Raw genomic sequence first — 11,984 nt, 5'->3', positions numbered from 1 at the left:
GATTGCCCAACCTTCCTTCTGAGGAGTGGCTGGTGGGTTTGAACCGCCAGCCTTCTGGTTAGCAGTCAAGTGCCTTAGCCACTATGCTACCAGAGCTCCTCATTAATCATTAGAGAGATGCAAATCAAAACAACAGTAAGATATCATATCACCCCAGCAATAATAGCAAAGTTCAACAGATCAGATAGTAACAAATGCTGGCAGGGTTGTGGAGAGATTGGAACTCTTGTGCACTGCTGGTGGGATTGTAAAATGGTACAACCATTGTGGCAAACGGTATGGCTTTTCCTTAAAAAGTTGAAAATAGAAGTACCATTTGACCCAGCAATTCCATTACTAGAAATGTACCCTAAAGAGGTGAGAGAGAGAGCGCACGAACAGACATATGTACACCTATGTTCTTTGCAGCACAATTCACCATAGCAAAGAGATGGAAACAACCTAAATGCCCATCAATGATAAGTGGATAACCAAGTTATGGTATATCCACACAATGGAATACTATGCCACATTAAAGAACAATGAGGGATATGTGAATCATCTCGCAACATGGATGAACCTGGAGGACATTATGCTGAGTGAAATAAGTCAATTGCAGAAGGACAAGTATTGTATGAGCCCATTACTGTAAAAAGACAGAGAAGGGTTTGCTTGGGAAAGTGAACTCACCTAGAAGGTTATGGGGATGGGGAGGAAATGGGAGGGATTAATTTAGGGCTATTTGGGGCTTACACGCTGACATGGGTAGGGGGAGGGATATACGGGAAGGATATATGACCACCATGATAACATTGGGAAATGAGAGGACACTGAACTGTGCACATAAGAGATAGATGACAGATGCTAAAATCAACCACTGTGTCTACAATACCACATTGCCATTAACACCAGATACTGGGCTATACAGATTAACACATAAACAACTGAGATGATCAGACAGGGATCAGTGAATAGAGGTATACTCTAGACCAAGGATAGACTCAGCTGAGTCTTTTCTTGTACAGACACCAGTGATACAAAATACCTGCGGTCCTTACAGAAACAATAGAAGACAGACACAGAGTAATCTCTTATAGACATCCCAACACTATGGGAGAGAGATCCAATAGAACTACTACCTCAGGACCATAGTACTGGGGTACACCAGACTCAATTGGCACAACAAAATACATAAAAGCGTTGCTCCACATCCTACATTGGTGAGTAGCGACTGGGGTCTTAAAAGCTTTCAAGCAGATATCTAGGATGCAGCTAATGGTCTCGTAGCATCGGAAGTGAAGAGGAACGCACACACACAAAAAAAACCACAAGGGTGTTTAGAAGCAATCAGCCCTAGGATATGATGGCCCTCGAGGCCAGAACAACCGGATGGTGCCAGGCTACCAATGCCAACCACTCAGGAAAGGATCAAATCTGGAGATCCCGGATAGAGTGGGAGGGAAAACGTGGAACAAAATCCAAAAACTCAATAATGACCAGAATTACTGGTCAGATGAAGTCTGGTGAGAATCCCAATAGTATGGCCTGAAATACATTTGGCGCCTGGAATAAAACTCACTCCCAGGGGCGGGCTCTCAGCCCAATAGTTAACAAGATGTACACGCAGACCACTCAACCCAGATGCCGCACCCACACACTCAATGGTAATACATCCCTTAAAGCAATAGACATGGACACCAAAGGACCAACATTCAAACTGAGGAAATGCAGGACAAACATGAGTGCATACTTATGAAGGGCACAGAGGGAATGTTGCAGGGTAAGGAGGGGAGGAGACTGGGTTAGGGTTGGACATAGCAAACGGGGAATGAAACTAAATGTACGCGTGACTTTGAATGTAAAACGAGACCTTAAAATAAAATAAAAATAATTTTGTTTCTTAAACAGACTGTAATAATGAAATATTTGGACTGGCATTCTTACATTGTTCATGAAGTATGTTAAAACATCAGAGAGGATTAATTTGAAGGAAAACACCCACCTTGATGTGTGAGTCACAATAGGTTGAAAACAAATTAGTTGAAAATGTTCTAAAATACATTGTGGTTATGGTTGCATAATTCTGTAAATATACTGAAAACTTTGAGTTGTACAATTTAAATGGATGAATTGTATGGTATGTGAATTATATCCTAAGTAAAGCTGTTATAAAACTGTCTCATTACCTGATGGCTATAGCATCTTGGATGTGGCTAATCTACCTTATTGAGGTAAGTCTTTAAAAATTCCTTTGACTCAAGTTTGCCATTAGGAAAGTAGGAGTATAAGCAGATTGTGAATAATACATTGCATATTAATTGCTTATTTCTGATGCACATTTAGTTTTTAAGAATGGATATCGATTAGAATACCAAAGATGTATCTGAGCATTGTTCTCATCGTTTTAAAGATAGACACATACATACATTCTTTAAAAACAAAAACAAATATATATGCACACCGATACCCACACATGGGTTCACCGTAAGTCAGAACTGACTTGATGACAATTGGTTTGCTAATTTAGTGGGTCTTAAGTACCATTGCCAAGATACAAATCTACATGAATTAGTGACTGTTGAGGGTTGTAACTCAGGGTACAGATCTGGTACACCTTAGTCTTACTTATTTGTTTGTTTACTGCCTTTCAGTTATGTTTAGGGAAAAGGAACCCAGTGCATACATGTGCTTTCAGGTTACAGTCACAGCTCATTTATTGCTGCCTCTACTTCCCTGATTCAGATGGGAGAGAAGGGAGGATCTTGACTAGAAGGCACACCCCACAGTCTCATCTCATTGGTCAGAGAAGGAGTTAGTTTCAGCAGCCTGAAGTCCTCCTACAATGTTAGGTTGTCTCCTTCTCAACTGAGTGAGCCTGCACTTTTCTGAGCACATCCGAGCAGCATAGTGACAGAGTGACAGATAATATGGCTGAGAGCAAGTTGCTTCTGAGATGAGGGGAAGGACTTTCTCTTCCTATGAGGCTAACTGAACAGACTTGTGGTTTTTATCATTCACCACCAGATGTGCCCAGCTGTCTCACTTTCTATTCTCTCTCAACCAAACATACTTAAAGTTCAGACCAACACTTCCATCATCAAAACAAAAGTCTTTACAGTGTTAAGCCTTAGCCTTTTAGTAATTGTGTCATTAGTCTGATGACAGAGGCAGTACCCTTCTATGGCATTTTGTCTGGGAAAGTCCAGGACCAAGATGGATTTCCCAAGGCTTTCCCAAGACTGCAGGATTTAAAGTGATAGAACTGCATCCCTGACTGGTTAGGAGGGATACACCCTTAATCCCAGCCACATCTACTCTTTTATCTCTCATCTCTTATCTTTTTGTGCCAGTGCCACAAAATAGTGCTTTCATTCCAAACCCAAACTCACTGCCGTCAAGTCGAATCTGAAAGAGTAATTTGAGTGTTGATTTCCGAGGTGGTATCTCTACAGAGGTAGATTGTCCAACCTTCCGTCTGAGGAGTGGCTGGTGGGTTTGAACTGCTAGCCTTCTAGTTAGCAGTCAAAATGCCTTCATTGGCCCCAACTAAAATGAATAGAATGGACTCAATTTATCCAAAACTCTTACTGCTTTTAAAAAGCATTATGTTTTTGGTGGCTTGACAGTTTACCTTCCCCACTGATCTGCTGTGGTGTAATTTCTTCCTCTTGTTCAGATATTTCTTCATTAGTAGTTGCCGTGGAGTCCATTCCTACTTTAGATGACCCCATGTGTTTCAGAATGGAACTATGCTCCATAGGGTTTCCAGTGTATTATGTTTTAGAATTAGGTCACCAGGACTTTCTTCTGAGGAGTTTCTGGGTGGACTCAAACCTCCTACCTTTTGGTTAGATCCCAAGCATGTTAACTGTTGGCACCACCCAGAGACTCTGTTGGCACCACCCAGAGACTCCATTCCCTTATGAAGATGAGGCTTTTGCATCAGGTTACACAGGAGAGCAGGTTTCCTTCCAGAGGCTCAGGTCTTTGTGAAAATGTATTGTCCTAACAATATTCTGGAATTGATTGGTATTTTTGTCTATCTTTTTCATGACTTTTTAAGAGCCCTGATGATGCAATTGTTAAAGTGCTTGGCTATTAACTGAAAAGTTGACCATTCAAACCCACCAGCTGTTTCGTGGGAGAAAGATGTGGCATTTTACTTTTATAAAGATTTATAGCCTTGGAAACTGTATTGGGACAGTTTTTCTCTGTTATATAGGGTCACTGAGTCAGAATTGACTTGACCACTGTGGGTTTGGTTTTGGTTTTATTAGTGATACTGAACTAATGATTTTTTTTCCTATCCATCTGGGAATGATTGAATCTGGGAAAAGGCATATTATTTAAAAGACTACATTACATGAGAACTGTCCTAGAAAATAAAGGGTTGGGCCAGTAGAGTGAAAACATATTAATTGTATTCAGAACTTCCCAGAGGTCTTGACTCATGCTGTTGAAAAGATAACAAAACTATCATTAGTTATTCTTTTTATTTATGGGAACTTATATAACATTTAACCTGAGTAGTACAGTTTATATTATTATGAGTTACAGCATAAAAAATTGAAAAAGAATTAACGGGAATAAGAGTAATTTGAGTGTTTGTTTTCCCCCTGAGGAGTTATCGTAATTTGTTTCTAGAAGGAATTAAAAATTTTCCTTCCTTTTTTTATCCCTATTCCCCCTCCCTCCCTCCCTTCCTCTCTCTTGCCTTCCTCCTTTTATGTTTTAATTTTTGTGTGTCCAGGTTTTTACAAGCATTTTTCTCAGCCCTGGGTGGCAGAAATTTTATGATACAGATAAGGAAACTGAGGCTTATAAAGGCTAAACAACTTCCCTACTAGCATCAGGCAAAGTTGGAAGGCCCCACTGTACTATGTGAACTCTGAATTATGTACAGTTGACTTTGCTAAACTGATCAAGTTGGTGATTTCTTGCATTGTTCCTCTCACATACTCTTTTTCTTCCTCAATTTCTCTCCTTCCCTTTTCCAGTATTGTCTTATGCCATGTGTGTGTATGTGTATAATTATATGTATATATACATGTTCACATATAGGTCTTTGTCTCTTTTTGAATTAAGCACTATGGGTTTTGCATGAAGGCTTATGGTAACTGTGCTCTGAATCTTCTGATAAAATCCAACTCTGATGGCCTATTCATCTTTACACTTCTTGACTAAACAGGCAGAGGCCCCTTTATATTGGAGCTTTCCCAGGGGTAAGCTATTCATTCCTTATATGTCATGAATGGTTTGCTATGGTAATTAGAGGAAAAAATGAGCTTTGCATGGAATTTATGCTCCTTTCTAAGTTTGACTAATTTCTTACTCTTTCTTTCTCAGTTGACTTTGAAAAGTCTATTATTCAATTCCTTATCCTTACTTTGTTTCTTCCCAGAATGACGCCCCTTTCCTCACAGAATGTGGTGATTCATCACGGCCAGACCCAGGAGTATGTGATCAAGCCTAAGTACTTTCCTGCCCAGAAGATGATTTCAGGAGAGCAGTCCACTGAAGGCTCGTTCCCCTTAGGATATGGGCAGGATCAAGTTGCAGCACCTTTCCAGTGTGAGTATAGTCCAGTCAACCATTTTCCTAAGTTTTAGTGTAACAGTTTGGAAAGACTTGGATCGGTTTAGGTGGTTTTAATGTGTCACAGTAAATAAAATTCAAGAGTTATTAAAAAAAATCCACATTCATTTCCAGAACAACCAGACAGCAGATATTTAGCATGGTTTCCTTTTTTTGAGGAAAAGTAGTTTTCCTGGATGTTGTGAAGGAATCTGAAGCGACCTGTCAATTCTGTCTTTGCAAGGTGGCTACATTTCCAAGGCAAACTTGCTCTAATTTTAGATACAGTTCTATGTCTGATATTTTTACATTAATAAATTATTTTCTTTATTAAGTTGCCAGGTTCCTTTTTTTTTTTTTTTTTGGTATAATGTGTGAAATGGTCTGCATTACTCTCAGAGATTTACCTACGTTGAATACTTTTATGTTACAAGGTCCACCCACTTTTCAGCATATCAAGCAGATGGCATGGCAGATTTTACTCTGAATTTGTAAAGAGCTATTGTATCAGTGGCCAGCGTGGTTAATATCTCACCATGTGGGAAGCTCAAGGACAAGTCCTGGCTCAAAGGGTGGGGAATGTGATGATTTGTGGTTTAGGTATTACAGAGTGTCTGCTGGCAGCATCTGGAGGAAGTGTTCTGGAGTGAAGCAGCAGACCATTCAGAGGCTAGAGCAAGCCGCGTGCACTCTAGGTCCAGCAGCTTCCTGCTCTGTCCACGCTGACTGACAGTGTATGGCATACTTAATGGAGGAGAATGCCAGTGTGAGGTGGAAAAGGACTGTCTGTACCACCAGGAATAGTACGAGTAGCAGAGATAGAATTTGTACTACTGTTGGTACTATAGATTCTCTATCTGCTATGGATTTGATCCCAGGTCCACCTCCACCTCCCACTCTCTGTATTCAACGTAAAGTATTGATCCTTCTCTCAGAATTGGTCATTTAACACAGAGTCACTAATAGAATGTTGGTCCATCTTTTGAGAAAATTATGCTTAGTGGCCTGATGCTGGACCCTAGAGCAATAGTTTGGTGTGGTTTATAATGGGAGCTCTGGTAGCATAGTGCCTAAGGCACTTGACTGCTAACCAGGAGGCTGGCGGTTCAAACCCACCAGCCACTCCTCAGAAGGAAGGTTGGGCAATCCTACTTCCGTAGTGATAACTGCCTTGGAAACCCAAGGAGGGGTCGCTAGGAGTTGGGGCTGACTCGATGGCAAATAAAAACAACAACAACATAGTGGCAATGGGGGAAGCAAGCCCTGAGATCATGAAGAAATCATTTAGATTATCTCCTAAGTCATTTACACAAGGATAACTATACCTTTGTTATTTCTAAGAATCTCAGTCCTTTAGTTTAAGTGCTCAGTAGTCTGTTTTCATCAGTTTCATATCTGTTAGAAACCTGTTACGGTTTAGTTGCTTCAGACTCATAGCAAACCTATAGGACAGAGTAAAACAGTCCCATAGAGTTTCCAAGGCTGTAATCTTTTTTTTTTTTTTTTTCAACTTTTTATTATGATTTGAGTGAAAGTTTACAGAACAAATTGGTTTCCCATCCGACATTTCATACACACTTTATTTTGCAACATTGATAGCAGTTCTCACACTGTAGCGGTGCTCTTCTCAGTTCCTTCTGTGTTTTCTGTTTCTGTTCATACTTTTTTCCTCTTACTTCCTACCTTTGGAACTTTATTCCTGGGGAAAAGGCTGCTCTTTTGATCTTGTTGTAGAACTGATTTTTCTAAGGAGTGTGTACTCCTTAGAGTTGTTCACCGTATAGTCCTGGCTATTACTTGGCTGAAAGTTGAGCCATGAGAGTGAGTTTAGTCCCAGGCTTCAAGAGTGACTGACACCACAGTCTTGGGGTGTTATCAGTCTCTAGAGCATTAAGGCTGGTCTTCTTTTATGATTTTGAGTTTTGTTCCACATCATTTTTCTCCCACTCTATCTAGGACCTTCTGTTGTGATCCCTTTCAGAGTGGCCAGTAGTGGTAGCCAGAACCATCTAGTTCTTCTGGTCTCAGCATCAAGGAGGCTGATGTTCATATGGTCCTTTAGTCTTCTGGACTATTTGTTTCCATGTGTCTTTAATTTTCCTCACTTTTCTTTGCTTAAGACAGAGAGAATCCAATAGTTACACCTTAGATAGCCACTCACTAGCTTTTAAGACCCCAATCAGTACTCATCACTGTGGGATGTAGAAAGTTGTCTTTGTAAACTATGTTATGCCAGTTGAGTCAGCTGCCCCTGAGACTGTGGCTCTGGATCCAAGTCCCATGACTTACTGCTTCAGTGCATTTGATTATGGTTAAGAAGTTTTTATAACTTTGCTCCCTGATTGCTCCTCTATATACATGAATATATTTACAGCAGATACAAATACATATGTAGAAATATTCTCTGCCTCGGAAACCCAAAGGGGGTCACTGTAAGTCGAAATTTTTGGTTTAGTTTTGTTACTGATATTGCATTATTGTAAGATGTAATATTACTTTACAGGAAACCTGTTGATATTGGTAGAAAATACATTTTCATTAGATGAACAGGAAAGGCTGGAATGTATCATATTAAGATATCACCTGAGTTGCTCAAAAAGTTAAATGTAGGATTTCTGTGTTTAGATAATGTTTGTACCCTTAGGTATATACCCAAGAGAATTAAAAACATATGTTCTCACAAAAACTTATGATTGAATGTTCATAGCAACATTTTTCATAATAGCCCAAAAGTGGAAACAACGCAAATGTTTAGTAATTGATGAATGATGATTGTGGTATTCCTTACAAACTAATATTATTCAGTCATAAAAAAGAATTAAGTATTAATACATGCTACAACGTGGAACGTGGATGAACCTTGAAAGTATGCTAAGTGAAAGAAGCCAGACACAAAATGGCCACATATTATCTGAGCAGTAAGTAGATTAGTGGTTTTCAGTGGAGAAAAGCGAGGAAGGGAAGAATTATGAGTGATTACTAATGGATATGGGATTTCTTTTAAAAGTGATGAAAATGTTCTAGAATTTGATACTGTAATGAGTGCACAATCTTGTGAATGCTATCAAACACCAATAAATTGTATTCCTGAAAAGGATAAATTCTATATGTGAATTATATCTGTACAAAATCATAAAAAATACTTATACAAAAAAAGAAGCTATTGCTTAATGGGTATATTAAAGTATCAACTCCACATAATGGAACTCACCTGCTCTCTGAGAAGTTCTAGGGATAGAGTTGGTTGCAGGTGTCTCTTTTACTATCTCCATTGGTGATTTGTATGAAAGAATTGAGTATATAAACCAAATTCAGTTATACTCAATTTAGTAGCATTTTTAACCCATAGGAAGAAAAATCATAATCAACTGATCAATAAAGATTGTTGAAAAGCACATGCTCAGGTTGTTGTTGTTATGTGCCATCAAGTCGGACCTGACTCATAGCAACCCCTCCTTAGGTTTCTGAGGCAGTATCACTGTGGAAGTAGATTGCCCCATCTTCCTTCCGAGGAGTGGCTGGTGGGTTTGAACTGCCAGCCTTGTGGTTAGCAGTCAAGTGCTTTAGGCACTACTACCAGAGCTCCTATATGCTCAGGAGCAAACCCAAATAACTCACACATATTAGTTAGGCATAACTCACTAGAAAAAGACCTTGAGGATAATTAATGTCCACCTAGGACTCTGTTGTTGTGGTAAAAATATACTGGGATGCTTGATAATGTTAAAACCAGAAAATAAGATTTCTGTTGTAGTCTATAATAGAAGGACATTTTTGTCATTGGACTTATAAGACACTTAAGTGCTAAGGTAGATTGTAGAATTACCTACCTTTAAAGCAGATCTTTAGGATGAACAAAAATACCCATGTGTCTGAAATAGTTCCCAAGACAACTGGTTTCCAGCTTGTGCAAAGAGGACCCTAAAGCTGAATGATTGGGGAACCTCTGATTAAAATATTCACCTGCTTAATCTCTTATTCTAGAATATCACCTTAATATTTGGGAGTATTTAGAAATTTAAACTTCTCTGAACTGGATTTCTCATTGCTAATTGCAGTTGTTTTCATACAAAGATGAGCTTAGGTTTTAAATAGGTTACTTATATTTCAAAGTCATCTCCTAAAATTTTATTCCTTTAAATTCAACAAAGCAAAAATTTTTAATTTCAGGAGAGTCAGATACCATGTTTTATATACCACCTTCCTAAAGTTCTTTAAAGAAATATAATTCAGACTCCTGAGAAAGAATGCCAGTTTATAGATTATCTCCCGAAGTGCTGAGAGCAATAAAGAATGGAGGCATAGGGAGAAATTACTGGCATTCTAAGAACATGATACTGTTAAATTACCAAAAAAAAAAAAAAAAAAAAAATCAATGAAGGAAAGTGAGAACAAGCCTTCTGCAGTGCCTTTATACCCTTTTTTCTTAAATTGTTAAAGTTGACCGTTTCTGCTTGAATAAACATCCATGGACATGCAAGATGCATGCATAGGGCCCTCATTAAGCCTCTCCTGTCAGAAGGAAACCTAATTCCCTGCTCTGCCACCACAGGAGACTTTATAGCTCTGGGTTTTTTGGGCTATGCTGATTTTGCCCAGTCCTTGCTGCAGGCCAGTTAGCTCAACTCTGTTGTTGGTCGTGGGCTGACTGGCCTCTCCTGGCTCCCCTATCTGAAGATGGAACAGCCACCCTGGTCTCCTGAGCTCTGATCTGAATTGAAGGCAAAGAGTCTCTAGTTCTCTGATCTTGAGCTTTTGGCATCCCGGTTCTGTTCTTAATGCAGAGTCTAGATGATGAAAAATGTATACCTTTTGAGCACGGGACTACTTTATAGTTGTCAATGACACTATGGTTGAGAGAGTATGTGTGTATGTGTTTGTGTAAATTTGCCAGTAGCATTAGACTTCAAGTTTGGGTTTAGACTGATAATAAAAATCATGAGAAGATATGAAAGCCTCTCAGGATTTTGTGACAAATGGATTATACCTTCCCTTGAAAAAAAGGAAGTTCATGTGTCTGGATTGCATATCTTCTATGATTGCAGACTGGTATAGCAGAAAGTTTGCCACTAAAATGATCTCGGTCTTCCTGGTCAGCCTGACTGAGAGAGCAAGAATGGTTCTGCAAAGGAATGAAGGAGACATCTAGGGTTTTTGCTTTTGCAAAACAAATCTGAAGGTTAGGAGATAGGCGTTATTTGGCTTGGACAGTTCTGCTCATGCTAGCCTGTGGGGTAAAGGACCTAATTTTACCCTAAGTAAGGTAGCCTTTGTCCTTGGCTCTGGAGAAATTGGGGTGCCTTGGCCTGGGGCTTTCGGTGACACCTGAAAATTTGTGCTGGTGCATGGGGCTGGCCACACCATAAAAGACTGACGTGGAAGGTCAATATCAACTGGCTTCAGGAGGCATGATTTAGTAGGACTGGCCGATTTTAAAGCTCTGAGCAATCTGGCATGGAGGATTTCCTGGTTGGTGAGAACATCTACTCAGAGAATGGGTAGCATGTTCCTTGGGACATGGAAGCTCTGTGTTGGGAGCTCTCCCAAACCTCACCCTATGCGTCTCTTCATTTGTTTCCTTTTTGACTATAATAAATCTGTAGTCCTCGGGAGGAAGATGGGGCAATCTACTTCCATAGTGATACTGCCTTGGAAACCCAAGGAGGGGTTGCTATGAGTTGGGTCTGACTTGATGGCATATAACAACAGCAACAATAAATCTGTAGTTAGAAGTATGGTATACTCTCTATGAATTTTGGAAATCACTAGTAAATTATTGAACCCCCACAAGTAGTACCAGCCAGTAGGTCATAAAGGAAGAGTGCCCTGTGGATTCCTGGGCTTGTAGCTGGCATCTTGAAGGGCTAATGGGAAACCAGCCCCAATTTTGGCCAGCAGGTCAGAATATTGGGGTGTTGTGTGGACTCTCCAAACTTGTAGCAGGTGTCTGCCTATTTTAAGGATGGTGTTCTTTTAACTTGTGGGCTCTGACACAACTCTGGGTGGCCAGGGTCAGAGAGAGAGAGAGAGAGAGAGAGAGCGAGAGAGCAAGCATTGTGGGGTGGCTGGCAACAAGAATGGAGAAGTGGGAATATGAAGACTAGATCGATCTCATTTTGGGGACTGGATGCCCACAGCCACTTCGAGGGGGGAGGCAAGAACATTGTTTAAAGGGTTTGTATTTCCAGTTCCAGTATTGCTCCCCAGGGGGGTATTTGTGGTATAGAAGAGGCTACACATGACTGGATAAAAGCTGGCTTCAGAGCATGGCGCAGACCAAGTTCATTCCCCCACTTATTCACCCTTTGCAAATAAAGGGAAGAAACCTTGAAATGGCAACTGGATAAAGGGGGGTGTAGACATAATAAGAGGAGCTCTGGTAGCATAGTGTCCAAGGCACTTGACTGCTAACCAGAAGGCTGGTGGTTCAA

General features: G+C 40.1%; 1 protein-coding gene across 1 annotated transcript in view; it reads left to right on the top strand.

Moving 5' to 3' along the window:
- The window catches only part of LTBP1 (latent transforming growth factor beta binding protein 1), a 727,158-nt gene that overhangs the window by 304,694 nt on the left and 410,480 nt on the right, over nt 1–11,984 (top strand). Inside the window, exon 4 of the mRNA XM_007938788.1 lies at nt 5,381–5,550. Within this exon, the coding sequence (XP_007936979.1) occupies nt 5,381–5,550 (170 nt within the window). The remainder of the gene's footprint in view (nt 1–5,380; nt 5,551–11,984) is intronic.

The sequence above is a fragment of the Orycteropus afer genome, unplaced genomic scaffold (genome assembly GCF_000298275.1).
Source record: "Orycteropus afer afer isolate SDZICR_OR568_19922 unplaced genomic scaffold, OryAfe1.0 scaffold00054, whole genome shotgun sequence".
NCBI classification, from domain to species: Eukaryota; Metazoa; Chordata; class Mammalia; order Tubulidentata; family Orycteropodidae; genus Orycteropus; species Orycteropus afer.
This window is presented reverse-complemented; position numbering and strand designations above follow the sequence as displayed.